We start from the raw sequence: 27697 nt of genomic DNA on the forward strand, positions 1-27697 counted from the left end.
CCCTCAGATCCTTTTCCCGCCATTTTTCCCCTCAGGCTTTCGCCCCTCCCCCACTCCCCCTTTTCCCGCCTTTTCTCGCGCCCCCCCCCCCCGCGCACGCGCGCGGCGCACAGCGCCCCCCAGCGGCCGGGAGGACTCCGCGCTCCCCTCCCCCGGCCCTCCCTCTCCCTCCCTCCGCCTCCCCTTTCCCCACCCTCCCTCTCCCCGCTCCTCCTCCTCCTCCCTCCATCCCTCTCCTTCCTCCTCCTCCTCCTCCTCCTCCTCCATCATCCCCCTCCCCGCCCTCCCGCCCCTCCCTCCGCGCACGCGCCCCGCGGCGCCCCGGCGGCGGAGCCAAGATGGCGGCGGTGGTTCAGAATGTGGTCAAGCTGTGAGTGCGGCTCCCCCCCCTCCCCGCACACCGCCGGTCTCCCCCCCCGCGGCGCGGGAATGGTGCGGCCCGGCCGGGCGCGGGAAGCGGGGCCCCCCCTTGGCCCCGCGCGCGCCGGACGGGACCAAGCGGGCGGGCAGGGGGGTGGGGAGGAAGCGACACGCGCGCATTGTTCGCCGTGAACTTTGCTGAGGGGGACGTTGAGGACACCCCAAAATCCTCCCCCGGCACCGGGAGGGCCGCAGAGGTGTGAGGGGAGAGCAGAGCCTGCGAGGGTCCCGAGGGGCCGGGGGGGTCCCGCAGGTCTGGCCCTGAGGGGGTCCTGGAGAGGGCAAAGGCGGGGGTTCGCCCCTGGAAAATTCCCTGGATCGTATCCCTGTGCTTCCCTGTGCTCCCTCGTGTGGCCCTAAACTCCGTCTGCGAGCGTCCTGGAGAGGCCAAGGACGGGGGAGTCATCCCAGCGCATCCCTGGAGAGTCCCTGTGCCTCCTTCAATATCCCCGAATATCCCTGAATATCCCTAAATGTCCCTGTACCTTCCTGCTTTTTCCTGCACTGCTTCCCTGTGCATCCCTGGAGAGTCCCTGTGCCTCCTTCAATATCCCTGAATATCCCTGAATGTCCCTGTACCTTCCTGCTTATTCCTGCACTGCTTCCCTGTGCATCCCTGGAGAGTCCCTGTGCCTCCTTCAATATCCCTGAATATCCCTGAATATTCCTGTACCTTCCTGCTTTTTCCTGCACTGCTTCCCTGTGCATCCCTGGAGAGTCCCTGTGCCTCCTTCAGTATCCCCGAATATCCCTGAATATCCCCGAATATCCCTGAATATCCCTGTACCTTCCTGCTTTTTCCTGCACTGCTTCCCAGCGCATCCCTGGAGAGTCCCTGTGCCTCCTTCAATATCCCCGAATATCCCTGAATATCCCTGAATATCCCTGTACCTTCCTGCTTTTTCCTGCACTGCTTCCCTGTGCATCCCAGCCAGAGGGTCCTGTGGAGGCCGAGCTGGGGGGAGCTTCCCTGTACTTCCCTCGAAATCCTTGTATTTCCCTCAAAATCCCTGTATCTCCCTCGAAATCCCTGCATTTCCCTGTATATTCCTGTGCTTCCTTCTAATTCCCTGTATTGCTCTCTAAATCCCTGTATTTCCCTGTGTATTGCTGTATTTACCTTTAAATCCCCGTATTTCCTGTAAATCCCTGTGTTTTCCTGTCCATCCCTTGGCTCCATCTCTTCCCGCCCCTGTGAGAGTGTCCTGAAGAAGCCAAGGAATGGGAAATTGGAAACTTTATTCCGGAGGATTTCCACGTTTATTCCTGATATTCTCCAGGATTTTGTCCCTGAGGGTTTCTAGGTTTATCCCTGATATTCTCCAGGATTTTATCCCCGAGTCTCTCCGTTTGTATCCCTGACACTCCCCTGGTATCCCTGACATCCCTGAGAGGTTCCCCATTCCCTGTACCCGTCCCTGCCAATCCCGGTGCCAATCCCTGCCATTCCTTGTGCCAATCCTTCCCATTCCCTGCGCCATTCCCTGTACCCATCCCTGCCATTCCTTGTGCCAATCCTTCCCATTCCCTGCGCCATTCCCTGTACCCATCCCTGCCATTCCCTGTCCCATTCCCTGCGCCGTTCCCCGTGCCCATGCCGCCTTTCCCGGTGCCGATCCCGGCGTTCCCAGCACTGATCCCTACCAATCCCTGTGCCATTGCCTTTGCCAATCCCTCCCATTCCCTGTGCCATTCCCTGTGCCCATCCCTGCCATTCCCACCACCAATCCCGCTGTTCCCTGTGCCCATCCCGCCGTTCCCGGCGCCCATCCCGCCGTTCCCCGTGCCCATCCCGCTGTTCCCAGCGCCAATCCCTCCGTTCCCTGTGCCCATCCCTGCCATTCCCAGCGCCCATCCCTGCCATTCCCAGCGCCAATCCCGCCGTTCCCAGCGCCAATCCCGCCGTTCCCAGCGCCCATCCCGCCGTTCCTGGTGCCCATCCCTGCCATTCCCAGCGCCCATCCCGCCGTTCCCCGTGCCCATCCCTGCCATTCCCACCACCAATCCCGCCGTTCCCTGTGCCCATCCCACTGTTCCCAGCGCCCATCCTGCCCTTCCCAGCGCCAATCCCGCTGTTCCCAGCGCCCATCCTGCCCTTCCCAGCGCCAATCCCGCTGTTCCCTGTGCCCATCCTGCCCTTCCCAGCGCCAATCCCGCTGTTCCCGGTGCCCATCCCGCTGTTCCCTGTGCCCATCCCGCCGTTCCCCATGCCTGTCCCTGCTGTTCCTGGTGCCCATCCCGCCGTTCCCGGCGCCCATCCCTGCCATTCCCAGCGCCCATCCCGCCGTTCCCTGTGCCCATCCCGCCGTTCCCGGCGCCCATCCCGCCATTCCCGGCGCCCATCCCGCCGTTCCCGGCGCCAACGCCGCCGTGCCGCGGTGCCGTTGCAGGCTGGGCGAGCAGTACTACCGGGACGCCATGGAGCAGTGCCACAGCTACAACGCGCGGCTCTGCGCCGAGCGCAGCGTGCGCCTGCCCTTCCTGGACTCGCAGACCGGCGTGGCCCAGAGCAACTGCTACATCTGGATGGAGAAACGGCACCGCGGGCCCGGTACGGCGGGGAAACGGCGGGGAAACGGTGATGGGAAATGGCGGGGAAGTGATGGGGAACGGAGGGGAAGTGATGGGAAACAGAGGGGAAGTGATGGGAAACAGTGATGGGAAATGGCGGGGAAACGGCGGGGAAACGGTGATGGGAAACGGTGATGGGAAATGGCGGGGAAGTGATGGGAAACGGTGATGGGAAACAGTGGGGAAGTGATGGGAAACAGTGGGGAAGTGATGGGAAACAGTGGGGAAGTGATGGGGAACAGTGGGGAAGTGATGGGAGAATGGTGGGGAAGTGATGGGAAACGGAGGGGAAGTGATGGGAAACAGTGATGGGGAACGGCGGGGAAGTGATGGGAAACGGAGGGGAAGTGATGGGAAACAGTGACGGGAAATGGCGGGGAAGTGATGGGGAACAGTGGGGAAGTGATGGGAAACGGTGATGGGAAACGGCGGGGAAGTGATGGGAGAATGGTGGGGAAGTGATGGGAAACAGTGGGGAAGTGATGGGAAACAGCAGGGAAGTGATGGGAAACAGTGGGGAAGTGATGGGAAACAGTGGGGAAGTGATGGGGAACAGCGGGGAAGTGATGGGAAATGGCAGGGAAATGATAGAGAACAATGGGGAAATGATGGGGAACAATGGTGAAATGATGGGGAAACAACAGGGAAATTATGGGGAAATGATGGGGACACAAAGGGGAAGTGATGGGGAACAGCAGGAAAATGATGGGGAACAACAGGAAAATGATGGGGAACAGTGGGGAAATGATGGGGAATAATGGGGAAATGATGGGGAAACAACAGGGAAATTATGGGGAAATGATGGGGACACAAAGGGGAAATGCTAGGGAACAGCAGGAAAATGATGGGGAACAATTGGGAAATGATGGGGAACAATTGGGAAATGATGGGGAACAATTGGGAAATGATGGGGAACAATTGGGAAATGATGGGGAACAGCAGGAAAATGATGGGGAACAACAGGAAAATGATGGGGAACAGTGGGGAAATGATGGGGAATAATGGGGAAATGAAGGGGAACAACGGGAAAATGATGGGGAACAATTGGGAAATGATGGGGAACAATTGGGAAATGATGGGGAACAATTGGGAAATGATGGGGAACAATTGGGAAATGATTTCTCCGCAGGTTTGGCGGCCGGGCAGCTCTACTCGTACCCGGCGCGGCGCTGGCGCAAGAAACGCCGCGCCCACCCCCCGGAGGACCCCCGCCTCTCCTTCCCTTCCATCAAACCCGGTAATTCCCTGAATTCCTGCTGGATCCCTGGGAATTCCACCCCGGATCCGCCAGCATCCCTCACCCACCCTCCTTTTTCCCAGTTTTTCACCATTTTTCTCTATTTTTCTCTGTTTTTTCCCCATTTCCCCCCCCATTTTTCCCATTTTTACCCCCATTTATCCTCCATTTTCTACCCCATTTTTACCCCATCTATCTCCCATTTTCCCCCTCGTTTTTCCTGTTTCCCCATTTTCCCCCTTGTTTTTCCCATTTTTACCCCGTTTTTCCCGTTCTCCCTCTGTTTTTCCTGTTTCCCCTCCGTTTTTCTCGTTCCCCCCCCTTTTTGCCCGTTTCCCTCCCGTTTCCCCGTTCTTCCTGTTTTCCCCGTTGTTCCCGTTTCCCGTTGTTCCTGTTTTCCCCATTGTTCCCGTTTCCCATTGTTCCCGTTTCCCCCCCGTTGTTCCCGTTTTCCCCGTTGTTCCCGTTTCCCCGTTTTACCCGTTGTTCCCGTTTTTCCCGTTGTTCCCGTTGTTCCCGTTGTCCCCGTTGTTCCCTTTTTCCCCGTTTTCCCCGTTGTTCCCGTTGTTCCTGTTTCCCGTTTTCCCCGCTGTTCCCGTTTCCTGTTTCCCGTTTCCCCGCTGTCCCCGTTCCCCGTTTCCCGTGTCCCGTTCCCCATTCCCCGTTTCCCGTGTCCCATTCCCCGTTCCCCGTTCCCTGCTGTCCCGTTCCCCGTTCCCCGTTTCCCGTTTCCCACTGTCCCCGTTTCCCGTTTCCCCGTGTCCCCATTTCCCGTTTCCCATTTCCCCACTGTCCCCGTTTCCCGTTTCCCCGCTGTCCCCGTTGTTCCCGTTTTCCCCATTGTTCCCATTTCCCCGCTGTCCCGTTCCCCGTTCCCTGTTCCCCACTGTCCCCGTTCCCCGTTCCCGTTCCCTGTTCCCCGTTCCCGTTCCCGTTCCCCGTTCCCCGTTCCCCGTTCCCCGTTCCCGTTCCCCGTTCCCGTTCCCGTTCCCCGTTTCCCGTTCCCGTTTCCCGTTCCCCGTTTCCCGTTCCCCGTTCCCCGTTCCCCGTTTCCCGCTGTCCTGTTCCCTGTTCCCATTCCCCGTTCCCCGTCCCCGTTCCCCGTTCCCGTTCCCCGTTCCCGTTCCCCGTTCCCCGTTCCCGTTCCCCGTTCCCGTTCCCCGTTCCCCGTTCCCGTTCCCCGTTCCCCGTTCCCGTTCCCCGTTCCCCGTTCCCGTTCCCGTTCCCCGGTTCCCGGTTCCCGTTTTCCCCGTTGTCCCCGTTGTCCCCGCTGTCCCGTTGTTCCCGTTCCCCGTTTCCCGTTTCCCCGCTGTCCCCGTCCCCGTTCCCCGTGTCCCGTTCCCGTTCCCCGTTCCCGTTCCCCGTTCCCCGTTCCCCGTTTTCCCCGCTGTCCCCGTCCCCGTTCCCCGTGTCCCGTCCCCGGTTCCCAGAGGCGGAGCAGGCTCTGAAGAAGGAGGCGCTGCTGGCGGCGGACGGCAGCAGCCTGGAGGCGCTGCTGCGCACGGAGCCGCCGGAGAAGCGCGCGCTGCCGGAGCCGCGCGGCGACGACGACGGCCTGGCCGACTTCCCCGGCGCCAACAGCCGCGCCCGCAAGGTGCCCCGGGAGAGCGGGAATGCGGGAATGACGGGAATGCGGGAATGATGGGAATGATGGGAATGATGGAGAGCAGGAGCGATGGAATGACGGGAATGACGGGAATGATGGGAATGCGGGAATGACGGGAATGCGGGAATGATGGAATGATGGGAATGCGGGAATGACGGGAATGACGGGGATGACAGGGAGCAGGAATGACGGAATGACGGGAATGCGGGAATGATGGGAATGATGGGAATGATGGGAATGATGGGAATGACGGGAATGCGGGAATGACGGGAATGATGGGAATGCGGGAATGACGGGAATGATGGGAATGATGGGAATGACGGGAATGATGGGAATGACGGAATGACGGGAATGATGGAGAGCAGGAATGACGGGAATGACAGGGAGCGGGAATGACGGGAATGTGGGAATGATGGAGAGCGGGAATGACGGGAATGATGGGAATGCGGGAATGACGGGAATGACGGGAATGACAGGGACCGGGAATGACGGGAATGATGGGAATGATGGGAATGATGGAGAGCGGGAATGACGGAGACCAGGAATGCAGGAATTCCAGACGGGAATGTGGGAATTCCGGAGAGCGGGAAGGCGGGAATGACGGAGAGCGGGAATGCAGGATAGCAGGAATTCTGGATAGTGAGAATGCAGGAATTCCAGACGGGAATGCAGGAATTCCGGATAGTGGGAAGGCGGGAATTCCAGATAGTGGGAATGCAGGAATTCTGGAGAGCGGGAATGCGGGAATTCCGGGAATTCCGGATGGGATAGCGGGAATTCTGGCTGGGAATGTGGGAATTCCAGGCGGGAATACGGGAATTCCAGGCGGGATAGTGGGAATTCTGACCGGAATAGCGGGAATTCTGCTGGGATAGCAGGAATTCCAGACGGGAATGTGGGAATTCTGGACGGGAATGCAGGAATTCCGGGCAGGATAGCAAGAATTCCAGCTGGGAACTGGGAATTCCAGCCAGGAACCAGGAATTCGGGATACCGGGAATTTGGGATGGGAATTCAGGATATCAGGAACTCCAACCAGAAAAGTGGGAATTCGGGATGGGATCTAGGAATTCAGGATACCAGGAATTCTGGGATGGGGACCAGGAATTCTGGGATGGGGACCAGAAATTCCAACCAGGAATTGGGAATTTGGGAAGGAGGAAGATGCTGGTCCCAAAATTCTGGGAAAAAAAAGATTCTGCTCCCAAAAATCAACGGGAGGGAAATTCCAGCCCAGAAATTCAGGGAACTTTCCGATCCTGTCATTCAGGGAGAGGGGAGTTTTGGGGTCATTTTCCCAGAATTCCGCATTTTTCCCTTCCTGGGGCTTTCCCACAGGATTTTTTAGCCGGGAAATCTTTCCCCAGCCTCCTTTTCCTTTTCCTTTTTCTCTTTTCCTTTTTTTCTTTTCCTTTTCCTTTTCCTTTTCCTTTTCCTTTTCCTTTTTCTTTTCCTTTTCCTTTTCCTTTTCCTTTTCCTTTTTCTTTTCCTTTTCCTTTTCCTTTTCCTTTTCCTTTTCCTTTTCCTTTTCCTTTTCCTTTTCCTTTTCCTTTTTCTTTTCCTTTTCCTTTTCCTTTTCCTTTTCCTTTTCCTTTTCCTTTTCCTTTTCCTTTTTCTTTTCCTTTTCCTTTTCCTTTTTCTTTTCCTTTTCCTTTTCCTTTTTTTCCTTTTCCTTTTCCTTTTCCTTTTCCTTTTCCTTTTCCTTTTCCTTTTCCTTTTCCTTTTCCTTTTCCTTTTCCTTTTCCTTTTTTTCCTTTTCCTTTTCCTTTTCCTTTTCCTTTTCCTTTTCCTTTTCCTTTTCGCTTAATTCCTTCTCCAAGCGCTTTCCCACCAAATCAGGCCCTTCCAGGACATTTTTTTGGGGATAAAACACCTGAAATTCCCTCTCCATTCACAAAAACCTTTTGGTGCCTCCTCTGGGATGGATCCAGCTGTGGCTCCTCCTGCATCCCTTCCCATTTTTCCTATTTTTCCCCATTTTTCCCGGTTTTTCCTATTTTCCCCCATTTTTCCCTGCTCTGACCCCTCTGCTCCGCTCGTTCCCAGCGGATCCTGGAGCCCGACGATTTCCTGGACGATTTGGACGATGAGGATTACGAGGAGGACACGCCCAAGCGGAGAGGGAAGGGCAAGGCCAAGGTGAGGCCATTCCAGGCAGTAATTCCAGGCAGTAATTCCAGGCAGTAATTCCAGGCAGTAATTCCAGGCAGTAATTCCAGGCAGTAATTCCAGGCAGTAATTCCAGGCAGTAATTCCAGGCCATTCCTGGGACGCGGCCGGGAAAACCGGGCTCCGCGCCGAGATTTTTCCCCAATTCCCAAGGATCCGCGGTCGCTTCCGGGCCGTTCCCACCGCGGGGCGCTGTCGGGTCGCTCCTTTCCCCGCTCCCCATCCCGGTTTTTTCCCGAAATCCCGGTTTTTCCGCAGGGAAAAGGCGTGGGCGGGGCTCGCAAGAAGCTGGACGCCGCCATCCTGGAGGACCGGGACAAGCCCTACGCGTGTGACAGTGAGTGCCGGGACAGCCCCGGGTCCCTTCCCACCCTCCTCCCGGGGCCTTTTCCCACCGGGAATACTGGCAGGCAGCAGGATACGAGCCAGGATCGGAGCAGCTTGCAGCCAGGATGAAAAGCAGGATCAAAAACCAGGGTGAACTTCCCCAGCAACCCCCCAAAAGGCCGGGAAGGCCCCTCCCCTTCATCCCAGTGGTTTTCCAGTGGGATCCCAGTCCCCGGGAGCCCTTCCCAGCCCTCCCTAAGGATCTGGGAGCCGTGAATTCCAGCAAAACCCTCGGAGTGGGGGCTCTGTCCCTCCCGGCCCACGAATCCAGGGATAGCGGGATGGGGAAGGCGAGGGAGGCTTTGCCAGCTCCTTTTTCTCTCTTCTTCCTCCTGTCCTGCCGCTTCCCAGCACTAATTCTCCCCCTGGCTCCCTGAGGTTGTGTTTTTCCTGCCCTTTTTTCCCGGTTTTCCGTGTGTGTCCGTGTCCTCTCACGACTTCTCTTTCTGTGTTTCAGACAGTTACAAACAAAAGCATTCCTTGAAACCTCCCGACCGAGGTAGTTCCGCTCTCTCTCTGCTCGTTTTTCCTGCTTTTCCTCCTTTTTTTCCCCCTTTTTTCCACCCAAAAAAAACCCCAAAAAAACAACAAAACAACCAAAAAAAAAAACCCCAATCCCCCTGCGGAGCCCCGGGGTGGGCAGGAGGAGGGGAGGGAGAAGCCAAAGGCCACGGGAGCGACGTCAGCGCCGGCCCCGCTCGGGCCCCCTGACCCTTTTCCAGCAGGGAACGGGGCCGGGAAAACAAAGATTAACCCCCCTGCGGAGCCAGCAATGGGAAAAACACGGAGTTCCGCCCAAATCCCGGAGTTTGTACCCAAAATCCCGGAGTTTGCACCCAGAATCCCGGAGTTTGCACCCAAATCCCAGAGTTTGCACCCAAATCTTGGAGTTTGCACCCAAATCCCGGAGTTTGCACCCAAATCTTGGAGTTTGCACCCAAATCTTGGAGTTTGTACCCAGAATCCCAGAGTTTGTACCCAAAATCCCGGAGTTTGTACCCAAATCCCGGAGTTTGTACCCAAATCCCAGAGTTTGCACCCAAATCTTGGAGTTTGCACCCAAAATACTGGAGTTTGCACCCAAATCCCAGAGTTTGCACCCAAATCTTGGAGTTTGTACCCAAAATCCCGGAGTTTGTACCCAAAATCCCGGAGTTTGTACCCAAAATCCCGGAGTTTGTACCCAAAATCCCGGAGTTTGCACCCAAATCCCGGAGTTTGCACCCAAATCCCGGAGTTTGCACCCAAATCTTGGAGTTTGCACCCAAAATACTGGAGTTTGCACCCAGATCCCAGAGTTTGCACCCAAATCCCAGAATTTTCACCCAAAATCCTGGAGTTTGCACGTAGATCCTGGAGTTTGCACCCAAATCCCCGAGTTCCCACCCCAATCCCAGAGTTCCCACCCCAATCCCAAATCCCGGGATGTGCCGCTGCCTCCAAAGCCCCCCCGTTGTTTTCCCGCTCCGAATCCGCGGAATTTTGCCTCCAAAAAGCCCCAAAAAACGGGGATGGGCCGCAGGTGGGGAGGGGGATTTGGGATATTCCCGGGATGTTCCTGAGGCTCCTCTTCCTCCCCTCGGGAGGAGAATTCCAGAGTGGAGTCTGGAGATTGTCCTGGAGGTTTTGGGGGGAGCAAAGGTGACTTTGGAGCCCCGTGGATCGGGAGGGAAGCGGGAATTTCCTGGGAATCACATTGGGATTGCTGCCTCTTGCTCGCTGCTGCTCCAATCCCGTTTTCCCCTGGAAGCCCACCGATCCCGGGGCGATTCCTGTGGTTTTCATCCCAAAATATCCAGCGTGGCTGCAGGAGCCAGCCTCCCTCTGGAAGTTCAGCTCCCATTTTCCCCGATCCAGCTGGTTTTTTTCCTGATTTTTCCACGGTCTGGGGAGATCCTGAGGTGGAAGCGGATCCAGAAACTCCCGTGGTGTTCTGGAAAAGCTCCGAAATCAGGAAATCTCATCCCAAAGCAGCTCATTCCCAGTTTTTGGAAAAATGCAGGGGAAACTTGGGAAACATCTGCATCGAGCCCTGGAATTCCCGCTCCGGTGCTGCTTTTTTGGGATTTTATCCCAATTCCTCGGGCTCGTCCTTCCCACACCAAAACGGGGCTGGAAAGGGATTTTGGGGTGTCCTTGGATAAGGAAAAACCCAAAAATCCCTGGAAAAGGAGCGCTGGGGACCTGGAGCTGATCCCTGATCCACGAGGAGCCGGATCCAGGCAGAAATCTCCCAAATTCTGGGGTGGGGAACAGGAAGAGCGATGGATTTTGGAGTTCCAAGGAGCTGGGATGGATCCATGGCCGCTGCCAAATCCTTCCTTGGAACCCCAGAATTCCCAAATTCCCCCTTCCCTCGGTCTTTAACCTAAGGATGGGAATTTGTGGGGTGGGAATTTCCTTTCCACGACACATTCCCAATGAGGATTTTGCCATTGGATTGATCCTGGGGAATTTACCTGGAATTCCTTTGGGATCTCCTGGGGAATTCACCTGGAATTCCTTTGGGATCCCAGGGAATTCACCTGCAATTCCTTTGGGATCCCAGGGTGTTCACCTGGAATTCCTTCTGGATCTCCTGGGGAATTCACCTGCAATTCCTTTGGGATCCCAGGGAATTCACCTGCAATTCCTTTGGGATCCCAGGGAATTCACCTGGAATTCCATTCCTTAGCAATTCCGGGTGCTTTCACCCAGTTCCAGCCTCTTTCCTCTCCCAGCCCGGCGCTGGGATCGGCCAGGAGGGTTCAGGATTTGGGATTTCCCTCCCCTGGCCGCCCCTAACCGGGCTCTCCCGGGGTTTTTCCCGGATTTCCCGGGGTTTTTCCCGGATTTCCCCGGCAGTCTGCGGGAAGCGCTACAAGAACCGCCCGGGGCTCAGCTACCACTACGCCCACTCCCACCTGGCCGAGGAGGAGGGCGACGACAAGGACGACTCGCAGCCGCCCACGCCGGTGTCCCAGCGCTCCGAGGAGCAGAAATGTGAGGGGAGAACCCCAGAGCACCCGGGGAGAAGTGGGCAATTCCCGGCCCTGATCCCCAGCGATTCCCTTTTCCAGCCAAGAAGGGTCCCGACGGATTGGCGCTTCCCAACAATTACTGCGACTTCTGCCTGGGGGACTCCAAGATCAACAAGAAGACGGGACAGCCCGAGGAGCTCGTGTCCTGCTCCGACTGCGGCCGCTCCGGTGGGCACGGCTGGGGGACATTCGGGATCCGAGGGTTTCCCCTGGATCGGGGCCCAGATGGGGCTGGGGGGACGTTCGGGATCGGGATCCGAGGGTTTCCCCTGGATCGGGGCCCAGATGGGGCTGGGGGACGTTCGGGATCGGGATGGGGCTGGGGGGATGTTTGGGATCAGGATGGGGCTGGGGGGATGTTTGGGATCAGGGATGGGGCTGGGGGGACGTTCGGGATCGGGGATCCGAGGGTTTCCTCCTCCTGGATTGGGGCCCAGATGGGGCTGGGGGGATGTTTGGGATCGGGATCCGAGGGTTTCCTCCTGGATCGGGGTTGGGGAAGATCTTTGGGATCGGAGATCTGAGGGTTTCCTTCCGGATTGGTCCTGCTGTGTCCCTGCTGTGTCCCTGCCATGTCCCTGACGTGTCCCTGACGTGTCCCCGTGTCCCTGCCGTGTCCCTGACATGTCCCTGACATGTCCCTGCTGTGTCCCTGACATCCCCATGTCCCTGCCGTGTCCCTGCCGTGTCCTTGCCGTGTCCCTGCCGTGTCCCTGCCGTGTCCCTGCCGTGTCCCTGCCATGTCCTTGCCGTGTCCCTGACGTGTCCCTGCCGTGTCCCCGTGTCCCCAGGTCACCCGTCGTGCCTGCAGTTCACGCCGGTGATGATGGCGGCGGTGAAGACGTACCGCTGGCAGTGCATCGAGTGCAAGTGCTGCAACATCTGCGGCACCTCCGAGAACGACGTGGGTGCCCAGAATCTCCTGGGGTGCCCAAAATCTGGGGTGCCAAAAATCTCCTGGGGGTGCCAAAAATCACCTGTGGTGCCAAAAATCTCCTGGGGTGCCCAGAATCTCCTGGGGTGCCCAGAATCTCCTGGGGTGCCCAGAATCTGGGGTGCCCAAAATCTCCTGGGGTGCCCAAAATCTCCTGGGGCTGCCCAAATCACCTGGGGATGCCCAAAAATCATCACCAGGGAATGCCCCAAAGTCACCTGGGAGTGCCAAAAAAACACCTGGGAATAGCCCAAAGTCACCTGGGAATGGCCCAAAGCACCTGGGAATGTCAACAATCACCTGGGAGCGCCAAAAATCACCTGGGAGTGCCAAAAAAATCCACCTAAAAGTGCCCCAAAATCTCCTGGGAATATCCAGAATTATCTGGGAATGCCCCAGAACTCACCTGGAACCCGGGAATGCCCCCAGACCATCTGGGAATGGCCCGAAATTCCCATTGGAGGCTCTTTAGTGGGGGAAATCCTTGGGCTTTAGGAGTCCATGTGACCCAGGAAAGGCTTTTTTGGGGGAAAAAAAATGGATTTTGGTAATCTGCAGGATCCCAGAGCCATTCTGGGAGAAATCCTGGGCTTTTCATCATCCCTGGGAATCTTCCTGCAGGAAACTTCTGCCTTTGCAGAACTTTGTGGATACGGGGGAGGACAGTGTTGGGGTGGGGAAAATCCTTTAGGGAGCTGTGGGGGAGGATTTTTTGGGGGGAAGAGGGGGAATTTGGGCAGTGGGATGATGGGAATCCTTTAGGGAGCTGCGGGGGAGGATTTTTTGGGGGGAAAAGGGGGAATTTGGGCAGTGGGATGATGGGAATCCTTTAGGGAGCTGTGGGGGAGGATTTTTGGGGGGAAAAGGGGGAATTTGGGCAGTGGGATGATGGGAATCCTTTAGGGAGCTGTGGGGGAGGATTTTTTGGGGGGAAAAGGGGGAATTTGGGCAGTGGGATGATGGGAATCCTTTAGGGAGCTGTGGGGGAGGATTTTTGGGGGGAAAAGGGGGAATTTGGGCAGTGGGATGATGGGAATCCTTTAGGGAGCTGTGGGGGAGGATTTTTTGGGGGAAAAGGGGGAATTTGGGCCGTGGGATGATGGGGTGTCCCCGGGCCAGGACCAGCTGCTGTTCTGCGACGACTGCGACCGCGGGTACCACATGTACTGCCTGACCCCACCCATGTCCGAGCCCCCCGAGGGTGAGTCCGGCCGCGGGGGCTGATCCTGGGATCCCATCCCAGATCCTTCCCTGGGATCCTGATCCCCGGGATTCCACCCCAAATCCTTCCCTGGGATCCTGATCCCCGGGATCCTGATCCCCTCCCAAAACCTTCCCTGGGATTCTGTCCCAAAACCTCCCCCAGGATCCTCTCCCAGATCCTTCCCTGGGATCCTGATCCCCTCCCAAAACCTCCCCTGGGATCCTGCCCCAAAATCTCCCCCGAAATTCCTGATCCCCCGGGATCCCACCCCAAAACCTCCCCTGGGATCCCCCATCCCCCCGGGTTCTCCCTGGGCTTCCCCCTGGGATGTGGGGAGGGTTTTATTGTCCCAAATCCTCCTCTTCTTCCTCCTCTTCTTCCTCTTTTTCCTCCTCTTCCTCCTCTTCTTCCTCTTCCTCCTCTTCTTCCTCCTCTTCTTCCTCTTCCTCCTCTTCCTCCTCTTCTTCCTCTTCCTTCATTCTCCTTTTCCTCCTCCTTCCTTTCTTCTCCTTCTCCCTCCTCTTCCTCTTCCTCCTCCTGTCCATCCTCTCCCTCCCTTCCTTTTCTCTTCCTCTTTTCCTCCTCTTCTTCCTCCTCCTCTTCCTCCTCCTCTTCCTCCTCCTCTTCCTCCTCCTCTTCCTCCTCCTCTTCCTCCTCCTCTTCCTCCTCCTCTTCCTCCCTCCCCTTTCTTTGGTCTCTTCCTTCCTCCTCCTCTCCTTTCCCTCCTCCTCCTCCTTCCTCTTCCTCCTTTCTGCTTCTCCCTCTCCCTCCCGCCCTCACTGGTTAATTGGTTGATGGGTTAATTGGTTGATGGGTTAACTGGGTGATGGGTTAACTGGCCGGTTAACTGGCTGGTTAGTGGCCCCTGGGGAGGAGGGGGGCCGAGGCCGAAGGCTGCTCCGTTCCGCAGGGAGCTGGAGCTGCCACCTCTGCCTGGACCTGCTCAAGGAGAAGGCGTCGATCTACCAGAACCAGAACAGCTCCTGATCCGCTCTTCCTCCCGTGCCCACGGCCTCCTCATCCTCACCTTGCCCTCCTCATCCTCACCTTGCCCTCCTCATCCTCCTCATCCTCACCTTGCCCTCCTCATCCTCCTCATCCTCACCTTGCCCTTCCTCATCCTCACCTTGCCCTTCCTCATCCTCCCCAGCCCCTCCTCATCCTCCCCATCCCTTCCTCATCCTCCCCCGGCCTTCCTCATCCTCCCCATCCCCTCCTCATCCTCACCTTGCCCTTCCTCATCCTCCTCATCCTCCCCCGGCCCTCCTCATCCTCACCCGGCCCTCCTCATCCTCACCTTGCCCTTCCTCATCCTCACCTTGCCCTCCTCATCCTCACCTTGCCCTCCTCATCCTCCTCATCCTCACCTTGCCCTTCCTCATCCTCACCTTGCCCTTCCTCATCCTCCCCCGCCCTTCCTCATCCTCCCCATCCCCTCCTCATCCTCACCTTGCCCTTCCTCATCCTCACCCGGCCCTCCTCATCCTCCTCATCCTCACCCGGCCCTCCTCATCCTCCTCATCCTCCCCCGCCCTTCCTCATCCTCCCCCAGCCCTCCTCATCCTCCCCCGCCCTTCCTCATCCTCCTCATCCTCACCCCTCGCCTTTGGGGCCTTTCATTTCCCTTTTCTTTTGGCTCCTTTTCCCTTTTTTCCCCGGTTTTTTCCCCTCTTTTTTCCCCCTTTTTTTTATTTTTCTTTTTTTCCCTCCCATCCCCTTTTCCCCCCTCTGTTTCCCCTTTTCCCCTTCTTTTTTTCACATTTTTTCATCCTTTTTTTTGGTTTGTTTTAACCCTTCCCTTCATTCCACCTCTTTTTTTCCTCCCTTTTCCCAATTTTGGCTCCTTTTTTCCCCGATTTTTTCCCCTCCTGACATTTTTTGGGGTGACACCCCCCCCATCCAGGGTGACATTTTTGGGGTGACTTTCATCCCTTTCTCCTCCCCAATTCCCAGGATTTCACCCCAAAACTCACCCCCCTCCCCCTCCTGGCTTCCCCTTTTCCCCCTTTTTTCTTTTTGGGAATTCCGGAGCTATTTTGGGATTTTTTTTTTTTTTTTTTCATTTTTGAGGGATTTTTCCCACTTTGATTTTTATTCATTTTCCCCCCATTTTTATCCCCCCCAAAGGATGCTCCCGGCCCCTCCCCCACCCCCACGAGGCCTTACCCCTCCCCCACCTCAAAATGGGGCAGAATTCCTGGATTTGGGGATTCCCCCCCACCCCTCCCCTGCTGACACAAAATGGGGCAAAACCCCCCAATTTTGGGGTTTTCCCCTGGCTCCCACCCCCCCCCCAGGGCTGGTTTGGGGTTGGGGGTGGGGGGGGGTTGAGGTTGGATTTTTTTGGGGGAAAAAGCCCCTTTTGGCCCCAAAACGCCACTGGGGGGGAGGGGAGGTGTTTGGGGCTGGGGGAACCCCCCCAAAATTCCCCCAATCCCCCCAAATCCCAAATTTTCCCCTCCCCGGCTCCCGTGGACTGAATGTGCCTGTTTTTCTAAAAAAAAAAAACAAAAATAAATGGACTTTAAAGCACCTACCTCCGACTGCCCCTCCCCCCTGCACCCCCAACTCCCCCCCGGACCCCCGAGAGGACCCGCTGGGATGGGCCCCAAAAACGGCCAAAATAGCCCCAAAAATGGGCAAAACAATCCCGAAAATGACCAAAATCCCTGAAACAGCCCAAAGTTTAACCAAAATAGCACCAAAATGACCAAAGCAGCTCCAAACTCACTGAAATGATGAAACCACCCCAAATAGCCCCCAGAATAACCCCAAAATTACTGAAATAACCCCAAAATGACTGAAGTTGTCCAAAATTATTCTGATAACCAAAAAAAAGGACAAAAACAGCCCTAAAAGCACTAAAATACCCCAAAATAACCTCCAAGTGACTCAAACAGCCCCAAACCTGACCCAAATAACCCCAAAATGACTCAAATAGCCCTAAAATAACCAAATAATCCCAAAGTGATGATGCACCCCCCAAAAATATTTTTAAAACCCAAAAGATTCCGAAATAAAACTAAAAATTGACCAAAATGGCCCCAAAAAGTCTTGGAAATGACCCCAAAATGACTGCAATACCCCAAAATTGGCCAAAATAACCCCAAAAATGACTGAAGAATGGCCCCAGAGGGCTCCAAATTGACCCAAATCCCTGAAATCCCCCCCAAAATTCCGGATCCGAGGCCTCATCCCGGTGGTTTCTCTCCTCCCTGTCCTGAGCACGATTTTGGGGGGAATCGACGGCGTTTTGGGTCAAAATGGGATTTTTTCCCCCGTTTTCATGCCCTGCTGGGGGTGGGGACGTGGAAATGTCCCAAAACCAGGGAGATTCACCCCAAAGTCCCCTCGGCGAAGCTTCACGGTTGTGTCTTATCCGGGAAAGAGCAAAACGACACCAAAACGGCTCATTTTTCGTAATAAAAGCGGCAAAAAATGGAGTGCGTGGGGTTTTTTGGGAAAAAATGACATCGGGGGGGAAATTTGGGGGGCAAAAATTGAGCAGCTTTGCAGGAATTGAGGATTTTGGGGCAAAAAATGGGGATTTCAGGGTAAAAATGGGGATTTGAGAGCACAGTGTGGATTTGGGGCAAAACTGGAGGGTTTTGGGGCTGATAGGTGCCTGGATTTGGGGTAAAAAAGCCCAATTTAGGGGCTGGGATTGAGTTGGTGCTGCCTGGTTTTTGGGCTGAAAATTCCCAGTTTTGGGACTGGGCCGTGGCTTCTCCCAGAGCCCATGCTGAGGTTGTTCCACCCTTTTTTTGGGGTTAAATCTGCCCCGTTTGGGGTTTTTTTTCCCGCCTGGAAATGCGAATTAATCCCATTCCCAGATTTATTTTGCAGCCAAATCGCCGGAACTGGGGCAAAGGCCGGCGAGCTCCGGGAATTCCAATTAATCCTCGCTAACGAGCTCCCGGGGGGTCCCCTGATGTCGGAGCCCCCTTTGGGGGTGGGGACGTCCCCAAATCCTTCTCCCCCCCCCAGAACGGCCGCGGGCGGAGCCGGATCCCGAAATTCCCACGAGATTTTATTGGGATTGAATAAATAACGTGGGGGGGAGGGGCTGGGGGGCTCCAGGGGGGTCCCGGCCCCAAAATCCCCCCGGGGGTCCCAAACCCCCCTCAGGCGCCGTCCTTGCTCTTGGTGCTGCTCAGGGGGACGGCGACGTCGTCGTCCTCGAGGTGACCCGCCCTGGAGGGACCCCGAAAGCTCCCAGCCGATCCCAAAATTCCCAAAATTTCCATTCTTCCCAATCCCAGAACCTCCAAGCCTTCCCAAAACCTTCGACGTTCTCCCCAAAATGCTCAGGTCTTCCCAAAACTCTCAACCCTACCTGACCCCAAAACCTCCATCCTCACCTCAAAACCTCCATCCCAACCCCAGAACCTCCATCCCAACCCCAGAACTTCCATCCTCACCCCAAAACCTCCATCCCAACCCCAAAACCTCCATCCCAACCCTAAAACCTCCATCCCAAACCCAGAACTTCCATCCCAACCCCAGAACATCCATCCTCACCCCAAAACCTTCATCCCAACCCCAAAACCTCCATCCCAACCCCAGAACTTCCATCCCAACCCCAAAACCTCCATCCCAACCCCAGAACTTCCATCCCAACCCCAGAACTTCCATCCTCACCCCAAAACCTCCATCCTCACCCCAAAACCTTCATCCCAACCCCAAAACCTCCATCCCAACCCCAGAACTTCCATCCTCACCCCAGAACTTCCATCCCAACCCCAGAACTTCCATCCTCACCCCAAAACCTCCATCCCAACCCCAAAACCTCCAACCCAACTCCAAAACCTTCATCATAATCCCAAAACCTTCACCCCAAACCCAAAACTTCCATCCAAACCTCCAACCCAACCCAGAACCTCCATCCCAACCCCAAACTTTCTCCATCCCTTTCCAACCCCAAAGCTCCTGGGTTCCTCCAAGAACCGATCGCGTCCCAGAACAGGGACGTTGCCCCCTGGGCAGGGTTGGGGGATCTCGGGGGGGTTTGGGGGGTCCTCACCGCCTCTCCACGTCCTTGACGGTCTCGGGCAGGGGCGCGTTGCGGGTCTCGGGCAGGAAGCAGGTGGCGATGGCCGAGATGACGGGCGCGGCGCCGTAGATGACGAGCGGCAGTGCCGGGCTGACGTCGGCCATCATGCGCACCAGGGGCGCCACCATGCTGCCCACGCGGGCCATGGTGCCCCCCAGGCCCATCCCCGTCTGCCTGTGCCGGGAGAGCCGCGTGCGGGAGGGGCGGACGGACACGGGGACGGGACGGGGACGGACACGGGGATGGACAGAGGGATGGGACGGGGATGGACACAAGGACGGACACGGGGATGGACAGACGGATGGACACGGGGATGGATGGATGATGGATGATGGATGGATGGATGGATGGATGGATGGATGATGGATGATGGATGGATGGATGGATGGATGATGGATGATGGATGGATGGATAATGGATGGATGGATGGATGATGGATGGATGATGGATGGATGATGGATGGATGATGCATGGATGGATGGATGGATGGATGGATGGATGATGGATGGATGGATGATGGATGGATGGATGATGGATGATGGATGGATGGATGGATGATGGATGGATGATGGATGGATGGATGGATGGATGGATGATGGATGGATGATGGATGGATGGATGATGGATAGATAATGGATGGATGGATGGATGATGGATGGATGATGGATGGATGATGGATGGATGGATGGATGGATGGATGGATGGATGATGGATGGGTGGATGGATGGATGGATGATGGATGGATGATGGATGGATGATGGATGGATGATGGATGGATGGATGGATGGATGATGGATGGATGGATGATGGATGGATGGATGATGGATGATGGATGGATGGATGGATGATGGATGGATGATGGATGGATGATGGATGGATGATGGATGGATGGATGGATGGATGGATGGATGGATGATGGATGGATGGATGATGGATGGATGGATGATGGATGATGGATGGATGGATGGATGATGGATGGATGATGGATGGATGGATGGATGGATGGATAATGGATGGATGGATGAAGTGGTCAGTGGTTGGCTTGATGGATGGTTGGGTTAATGAGTGGTTGGGCTGATGACTTGGTTGGGTTCATGGAGGGTCGGGCTGATGGAAGGTGGGGTTGGCACGTGGACAGTGACTGGATGGGTGGGGGCAGGGCTGGGGTGACCCCACCCACCTGATGATGGTGGGGAAGAGCTCCCCAGTGAAGATGTAGGCGCAGTTGAAGGAGGCGGCCAAGGCGCCCTTCCCAACCACGGCGAAGGCCATGCGCAGCGTCGGCAGCTCTGGGGACCACCCAACCGTCACCCCGGCCCCGCAGCTCCTCGGGTCCGGCCACCGGTCACCCTTCACCCCTGCGGTGACCCTGCACCCTCCTGCTGCATCCCTCCCTCCCTCCCTGCCTTCCTCCTTCCCTCCATCCCCGCTCCACCTCACTGTTCATCATCCATCCCTCCATTCCATTCCATTCTCCTCCAATCCATTGTCCTCCATCCCATTCTCCTCCATCCCATTCTCCATCCCATTCTCCTCCATCCCATTCTCCTCCATCCCATTCTCCTCCATCCCATTCTCCTCCATCCCATTCTCCATCCCATTCTCCTCCAATCCATTGTCCCCCATCCCATTCTCCTCCAACTCATTCTCCTCCATCCCATTCTCCCCCATCCCATTCTCCATCCCATTCTTCTCCAACTCATTGTCCTCCATCCCATTTTCCTCCAACTCATTGTCCTCCATCCCATTCTCCTCCATCCCATTCTCCATCCCATTCTCCTCCATCCCATTCTCCATCCCACTGTTCCCCATCCCATTCTCCATCCCATTCTCCATCCCATTCTCCATCCCATTCTCCTCCATCCCATTCTCCATCCCATTCTCCATCCCATTCTCCATCCCATTCTCCATCCCATTCTCCATCCCTTTCTCCTCCACCCCATTCCCCTCATCCCTGCCCGTCCCCTCCCGGTCCCTCCGTCCCCGTGGCCGCTCCCACCGCTGGGCACGAAGATGTTGGCCAGGATGCAGAGGCCGGCGAGCACCAGGGCGCCGCCCTGGGCCGGGCGCCGGCCGAGGCAGGAGATGACCAGCACGGACAGGAGCTTGGCCGGGATGTCCACGGCGCCGAACACCAGCTGGCTCACGTAGACGTTGAAGCCGAAGCCCTGCAGGTCCATGGCCAGCCCGTAGTAGGCGAAGCTGGTGGAGAACCTGCGCCAAAATCCGACAAATCAGCACCAAAACCACCCAAAACTGAACGGATGGCCTCCAAAAGATGGAGATTGTCCAAAAGATGGAGGTTGTCCCAAAAGATGAAGGTTTGCCCTGAAAATGGGGCTTGGTCCCAAGAGAGGATTTTTTTTGCTCCAGAAGTTGTGTGTTTCTCCCAAAAAGTGGGGGTTTTCCCCCGAAAATATGGGAAATTTACCCCAAAAGGTGTTTTCCCCCTCCAAAACAAGTGGGTTGTTTCCCCCAAAGTTGTTTCTTGCCCAAAATATGAGGGTTTTTTTCTCAATGAAGGTCTGGATTTATTTTACCCAAAGATGTTCTTCCCCCAAAAGATGTTTTTTCCCTAACAAGTGAAAAACTTTCCCCAAAAACCTGAGGTCTGCCTCAAAAGTTGGGGGGATTCTATCTCTCAAAAAGTGTTTCTTTTGCACCCAAAATCAGGGCTTTTTACCCACAAATTGATGGGTTATTTCCCCGAAATGTGGTTTTTTTTTCTCCTCAATTGGGTTTTGTTCCTAAATAGTGCTTTTTTTCCAACCCAAAAAAAAACCAAACGCAGAAGTGCTTTTGGCCAGGACGCACCAGACGAAGGAGACCCCGCACGACACCGTCCTCATGCCGGGGGTCCGGGCGAGCGCGGCCACGGCCCCGCCGGGCAGCGGCGGCTCCCGGCGCACCAGAGCCCGCAGCGCCTGCGGAGATCGCCGCGATCTGCGGGATCCGCCGGGATCCGCCCGCGGAGGGCTCCGGGGGGCTGCGGAGGGGGACCCGGGGGGCTTCGGGGGACCCGAGGGGTCCCAGGGGGATTGGGGGGGTCGAGGAAGGACCTGGAGGGTCTGGGGGCATCCGGGGATCGGAGGGATTGGGGAGATCCGAGGGGTCTGGGGGGGATCCGAGGGACTGGGGGGGATCAGAGGGATTGGGGGGATCCGAGGGATTGGGGGGATCCGAGGGTCTGGGGGCAACCTGAGGGGTCTGGGGGGGATCCGAGGGATTGGGGGGATCCGAGGGGACTGGGGGGATCCGAGGGATTGGGGGGGATCCGAGGGGTCTGGGGGGATCCGAGGGGTCTGGGGGGATCCGAGGGACTGGGGGGGATCAGAGGGATTGGGGGGATCCGAGGGTCTGGGGGGATCCGAGGAATTGGGGGGATCCGAGGGTCTGGGGGGGATCCGAGGGTCTGGGGGCAACCCGAGGGGTCTGCCGGGGGTTGGGGGAATCGCGCCGATCCCACCGAGGGGATCTGGGGGGATCGAGGCCGTGGAGAGAGGGACTGGGGGAGGATTTGGGAGATCCCCCAAGATCGGGGCGGGTCAGGGACGGAGGGCGAACTGGGGGGGATTTCGAGGCAGCTCGAGGGGATTTTGGGGTTCAGAGGGGCCCCAGACCCCTCCCCACCTCCTCGCTGAGCTTGTCCCCCTCCTCCTTCCTGCCGTTGATCCGCGCGACCTTGCGGAGCCCCCGCAGGGCCAGGTCGGCTCGGCCCGAGCTCACCTGCCAGCGCGCCGACTCCACGTACAGCCTGGGCAGGGGGCGGCTGGCAGCGGGTCCCACCCCGGCTCCCAGCGCCCCCAGAGCAGCCCGAACTGGGGGGCCGGGGGTTCCCATCACCTCCCACCCTCCGCAAGGATCCCGGAATGGGCGTGGGGATCTGGGGGTCCCTGCACCCCAAAGATCCCAGACTGGGCGGGGGGATCTGGGGGTCTCTGCACCCCAAAGATCCCAGATAGGGAGGGGGGATCTGGGGGTCTCTGCACCCCAAATGACCCCGGACTGGGAGGGGGATCTGGGGGTCTCTGCACCCCAAAAATCCCAGACTGGGATGGTGGGGGAAGGCCTGGGGGTCCCTGCATCCCCCCCCCACCCCAAAGGACCCTGGACAGAGGGGTCAGGGGAAGGTCAGTGGCAACCTCAACACTTGAGGGGGGGCCTTTCCCAATCTTTAAAGACCCCAGACTCCCAATATCCCCTTTTCTCCCCCAAAATCAGGACAGGGGTGGGCACCAGGGATGGACACGGGGGTGGACATCGGGGGTGGACACCGGGGGTGGGCACTGGGGGGTCCTGTACCATGAGTAGAAGAAGAAGACGAAGAAGGGCAGGGACACGGCGAGCTGGAGCTGCCGCCAGCGCGGGAGCCCAAAGGCCACGGCCGCCAGCACGAACTGGCCAAGGGTGTAGCAGTAGCCATTGATGGTCCCCACCACGGCCCGCGCCTCCGTCGGGATCCACTCCATGCCTGCGGCACCACCGCGGGGTCAGGGGCTGTCCCAGGGGGCCCTGGGGTGGGCCTGGGGGTTGGGTTCCTCACGTGGGAGGTTGGGTCAGTGGGGTGGGGTCAGTGGGGATGGGTTGGGTCAATGGGGATGGGTTGGGTCAATGGGGTTGGGTTGGGTCAATGGGGTTGGGTCAATGGGGTTGGGTCAATGGGTTGGGTCAATGGGGTTGGGTTGGGTCAATGGGGTTGGGTCAATGGGGTTGGGTTGGGTCAATGGGGTGGGGTCAATGGGGTGGGGTCAATGGGGTTGGGTTGGGTCAATGGGGTTGAGTTGGGTCAATGGGGTTGGGTCAATGGGGTGGGGTCAATGGGGTTGGGTCAATGGGATTGGGTTGGGTCAATGGGGTTGGGTCAATGGGGTGGGGTCAATGGGGTTGGGTTGGGTCAATGGGGTTGGGTTGGGTCAATGGGGTTGGGTTGAGTCAATGGGGTTGGGTCAATGGGGTGGGGTCAATGGGGTTGGGTTGGATCAATGGGGTGGGGATGGGGTTGGGTCAATGGGGTGGGGTCAGTGGGGTGGGGTGGGGACCCTCCCATAGATCATTGGGTTTGGGGCGGGTGTGTGGGTCCCCGCGGGGTCCTGGGCGGTGGCTCACAGAGCGAGGCGGAGTTGAGGGACACGCCGGCCATGGCCAGCCCGGTCAGGAAGCGGCACACGCAGTAGATCAGCAGGGACGGGGCAGCCGCCGTGCCCACCCCCGTCGCCCCCAGCTGCAGGTAACACCAGGTGAGCAGCACCCGGCGCCCGAACCTGCGGGGACACGCACGGGAGGGACTGGGAGCACTGGGAGCACTGGGAGGGACTGGGAGCACTGGGAGGGACTGGGAGCACTGGGAGGAACTGGGAACACTGGGAGGGACTGGGAGCACTGGGAGGGACTGGGAGGGACTGGGAGCTCTGGGAGCACTGGGAGCACTGGGAGCACTGGGAGGAACTGGGAGCACTGGGAGGGACTGGGAGCACTGGGAGGGACTGGGAGGGACTGGGAGCTCTGGGAGCACTGGGAGGGACTGGGAGCACTGGGAGGAACTGGGAGCACTGGGAGGGACTGGGAGGGACTGGGAGCTCTGGGAGCACTGGGAGCACTGGGGTGCTCTGGGGACACTGGGAGTGATGTGGGGACAGAGGGGGACAACCCACGCTGGGACAGACCCACCCTGGGGACACTGGGACAGCGGGGGCCAGAGGGAGCAGAGAGCACGCCACCCCTCTCCCCCTTCCCAGCACCTCCCAGTTCCTCCCAGTTCCTCCCAGTTCCTCCCAGTCCAGCGCCGGGGGAGCACGCACTTGTCGGAGAGGACCCCGAAGAGGCAGGAGCCCAGCAGGATCCCGGCCATGTAGATGGACTGGGCCACCTGCTTCAGCTTCTTGGAGTCACACACCAGGTCCCACTGCCACGGGAGGGGACACGGGGTCACCACGAGGGTCACCACGGGGGTCACCACGGGGGTCACCACGGGGGTCACCACAGGGGTCACCATGAGGACACCACAAAGATCACCACAGGGGACACCATGGGGGTCACCACGGGGACACCATGGGGGTCACCATGAGGACACCACAAAGATCACCGCAGGGGTCACCATGGGGACACCATGGGGACACCACGGGGGTCACCATGGGGGTCACCATGGGGACACCACAAAGATCACCGCAGGGGTCACCACGGGGACACCATGGGGACACCACGAGGCCACCGCAGGGACACCGGCATCCCCCCACCCTGGGCGACCCCGGGGCGTCGGCCCTGCCTCACCTCAGTGACGATGGTGTCGGTGAAGATGCCATCCAGGTACGTCCAGCCGTCGCGGCACGGCTCGGTGGCCGCCCCGGCGGCCGTGCCGTTGGCCGCGGCGTCGGCCGAGCCGTTGACGTCCAAGAGGTGCCACTGGAGCTCCACGTAGCGGCGGCAGCTCTGGGGCCGGCGGTGGCCGTCCAGGGGGATGGACACGACCGGGGGGACGCCGGCCGCGGTGGCGTTGGCCGCGGGCCGGGCCCGGCAGTGGTGCGCGGGGGTGCCGGCGGTGAAGTTCTGCAGGAGGTTGTGGCTGGCCAGCATGAGCAGTGGCGTGGCCAGCGCGGCCACGTAGGTCACCTGGAAGCGGCCCATGCCACCCAGGCGGGCCAGCAGCTCCACGAAGGACATGGCCGGAGAGGGCACGGAGCTGGACACGGCCCAGGTCAGCTGCGGGTGGGGAGAGGAGGGAAGGGTGAGGGATCGATCGATCGATAGATCAATCAATCAATTGGTCTATCAGATGGGCCAACTGATCTGTTGATTGATCCATCCCTTGATCAATGGACTTGTCTGTCTGACTGATCAATCTGCTGACCAGTCTATCAATCTATCAATCTCTATTGATCCATTAATCTGTCTCTCTGATCTATCAATATATTGATCTCTTATCTATCAATCAATCCACCTATCACCATCACGCTCACTCTATTCATCAATCAATCAGTCACTGATTATTTCTTGTTCTCAGCTCCCCCCAGCCCTTCCCAATTAATCAGTCTATCAAGCAATCAATCGATCAATCAATCAATCTTCTGTCCCCGGTCCCACCAATCCCCCAGATCCCTCACGATCAATCGATCCCCACCTGCTCTCCTCCTCCTCCTCCTCCCCGGCCGCTCCCGGCTCCGGCTCTCGGGACCGGCCGTCCCTCTGTCCGGCCGGCCGTCCCTCTGTCCGGCTCTCGGGACCGTCCGTCCCTCTGTCCGGCCGGCCGTCCCTCTGTCCGGCTCTCGGGACCGTCCGTCCCTCTGTCCGGCCGGCCGTCCCTCTGTCCGGCTCTCCGGCCGTCCCTCTGTCCGGCTCTCGGGACCGTCCGTCCCTCTGTCCGGCTCTCCGGCCGTCCCTCTGTCCCTCCGGCCGTCCCTCCCTCGGCCCCGCCCCCGGCCCCTCCTTCACCCCTCGGTCAATCCATTGATCCATGGATCAATGGATTGCTTCACTCTCTCTGCCCATTTATTGATCCTTAGCCTGTCAGCAAATGGATTTCCTGCTGATAATAACCTATTGATCGATCTATTGATCCCCCTGCCAATCAATACAGTGAGTTCTTCCTCTATTGATAGATTATTGATTACTAGACTCCCTTTAGCTATAATAGGTTGATCATAATTAGTCCATGATCTCTTTTTGTATTAGTTTATTGATCTATATGTTTTTGTTATTGATCTATTGACCTATTGACTGATCTATTAATCTATTGATGGCTTGGTCAATCAATCTATTAACCTAGAGGGATCTCAATTGATCCATCTGTTAGTCTGTGTATCTCTAGTATCAATAAATTGATCTCTCATCTGTTGATCCAATTAGTCTCTATTTTTCTATTGATGAATCTATTGAACCACGATCAACAAATCAGAATAATGATCTACTTCTCCACCAATCATTCAGTTATTGAGTTATAATCTATTTATCAATGTTTTCATATTAACATCTCTATTGATCCGTCCCTTGGCCTGTAATCTTCCTATTGATTGATTTATTGATCTTTAATTGCTCTCTTAATTGATATATTGACCTTTAATCCCTCTATTTGTTGACTTATTCATTTCAATCTCTCTATCGATCAACCTCCTGACCTATAATCTCTCTATTGATCAGCCCTTTCCTCCATCAATCGATCTGTTGAGCTTTGATCTCTGTCCTGCCCTCGCTGGGCTCTCGGTGACCCACCCATCGATGTCTCTATTGATCACTCACCTGTCTGTCGGTCCCGGCGGCTCCCGGCCTCTCCCAGCACCAGGTCCCGGAGCCCTCGGCCGGCCGCTGCCACCCCCCGGCCCCGTGGCTGCCCACGGCCCTGCCCTGCCCCCGGCCTGGCCCCGCTCCTATTTAAGGCCGCCCCGGTCCCGGTTAACGTTTGACTCTGCCATGGATCGGTGGAGACGCTCCCGGGGCGGAATCGCCGGTGCCAGGCCCACCCGGGACACCCGACGGCTGCCCCTCCATCCCACCCAAGCCATCCTCTTCCTCACCCTGGAAGCCCCCCGGCCCCGGCAGCTGGGGACCCCCGGCCCCCTCTGGCCCGTTCTGCTACTCCAGCGTGGATCATGGATGAGGCAAAGTCCCGGGAGCCCTGAACCGCATCCCTGGGAGCCCCTTGGACCCCGGGCAGGAGGGCACCGGGGGCAGCGGAGCATGGGGGGACGTGGGGGGGGACGGGGGGGCTGGACACCCGGATCGGCGCCGGCCGGAATGGCGTGGGCCGGGTGTGGGCACGTGGATCCTCAGGATCCCTGGGTCTGTGACATCCCCACGCCCTCAGAATGTCAGGATCCCAGGGGTGCCTGGGCGGTCTGGATCCCCGGGATCCCGGATCCCCGCACATTCAGGCACCGGAGTCTCTGGTCCTTGGGATCCCTGGGTCTTTGGGATCCTCGGGATCCCTGAGGCCTCGAGATCCCTGAGCTCTTGGGATGTCTGGGCACCTTGGGGCCTGGATATTGTGTCCCTGGGATCCCTGGACACCCTAACACCCGAATCCTGGGGATCTGGGTCTTTGGGGTGTCCAGGATCAGGGTGTGTGGGTCCTTGGGATCTCCAGGCACCCGGACATGGGGATTCTTG

General features: G+C 57.7%; 2 protein-coding genes across 15 annotated transcripts; one reads left to right on the forward strand and one right to left on the reverse strand.

Moving 5' to 3' along the window:
* The first annotated feature begins 210 nt into the window (after positions 1-210).
* LOC110478852 (zinc finger protein ubi-d4) lies at positions 211-16991 on the forward strand. 11 transcript variants are annotated; one of them, XR_014950502.1, is made up of 14 exons: positions 211-370; positions 2811-2971; positions 4121-4228; positions 5659-5822; positions 7881-7973; positions 8262-8340; positions 8848-8889; positions 11235-11372; positions 11450-11578; positions 12202-12314; positions 13464-13545; positions 14459-14603; positions 14641-14674; positions 14776-16991. XR_014950502.1 is itself a non-coding variant. In XM_085563550.1 (13 exons), exons 1-12 carry the CDS (start codon positions 339-341, stop codon positions 14533-14535), a joined length of 1218 nt encoding a protein of 405 aa, XP_085419676.1. In that variant the 5' UTR covers positions 211-338; the 3' UTR covers positions 14536-14575; positions 14654-16991. The 11 variants fall into 11 exon arrangements, 4 of the variants coding, with proteins under 4 accessions (XP_085419676.1, XP_085419677.1, XP_085419675.1 ...); XR_014950503.1 differs by having other exon boundaries at positions 14459-14595; positions 14654-14674; XR_014950504.1 differs by having other exon boundaries at positions 14459-14595; positions 14654-14674; positions 14846-16991.
* LOC146764822 (solute carrier family 22 member 6-like) lies at positions 15129-27553 on the reverse strand. 4 transcript variants are annotated; one of them, XM_085563492.1, is made up of 11 exons: positions 26831-27553; positions 24869-25297; positions 24400-24503; positions 23708-23862; positions 22904-23072; positions 22232-22355; positions 21416-21525; positions 20601-20815; positions 19782-19890; positions 18572-18775; positions 15129-17742 (listed from the first exon to the last, which is right to left on the reverse strand). In XM_085563492.1, exons 2-11 carry the CDS (start codon positions 25256-25258, stop codon positions 17673-17675), a joined length of 1650 nt encoding a protein of 549 aa, XP_085419618.1. In that variant the 5' UTR covers positions 25259-25297; positions 26831-27553; the 3' UTR covers positions 15129-17672. The 4 variants fall into 4 exon arrangements, with proteins under 4 accessions (XP_085419618.1, XP_085419617.1, XP_085419616.1 ...); XM_085563491.1 differs by lacking the exon at positions 26831-27553 and adding an exon at positions 25716-25908; XM_085563490.1 differs by lacking the exons at positions 15129-17742; positions 18572-18775; positions 19782-19890; positions 26831-27553 and adding an exon at positions 25716-25908 and having other exon boundaries at positions 19897-20815.
* Between the last annotated feature and the right edge of the window lie 144 nt (positions 27554-27697).

The sequence above is a fragment of the Lonchura striata genome, chromosome 31, assembly GCF_050655825.1.
Source record: "Lonchura striata isolate lonStrDom1 chromosome 31, ASM5065582v1, whole genome shotgun sequence".
Taxonomy (NCBI): Eukaryota; Metazoa; Chordata; class Aves; order Passeriformes; family Estrildidae; genus Lonchura; species Lonchura striata.

Excerpts from the sequence above, each read along its gene's own strand:
- LOC110478852 (XM_085563549.1), top strand. The coding sequence starts at position 339 with ATGGCGGCGGTGGTTCAGAATGTGGTCAAGCT. Across the intron at positions 4,229-5,658 it reads CTTCCCTTCCATCAAACCCG|AGGCGGAGCAGGCTCTGAAG; the intron begins GTAATTCCCTGA and ends CCCGGTTCCCAG. Across the intron at positions 12,315-13,463 it reads GCGGCACCTCCGAGAACGAC|GACCAGCTGCTGTTCTGCGA; the intron begins GTGGGTGCCCAG and ends TCCCCGGGCCAG.
- LOC146764822 (XM_085563489.1), bottom strand. The coding sequence starts at position 25,258 with ATGTCCTTCGTGGAGCTGCTGGCCCGCCTGGGTGGCATGGGCCGCTTC. Across the intron at positions 24,504-24,868 it reads CCGACACCATCGTCACTGAG|TGGGACCTGGTGTGTGACTC; the intron begins GTGAGGCAGGGC and ends CTCCCGTGGCAG. Across the intron at positions 22,356-22,903 it reads GTCTTCTTCTTCTACTCATG|GCTGTACGTGGAGTCGGCGC; the intron begins GTACAGGACCCC and ends CCCCCTGCCCAG.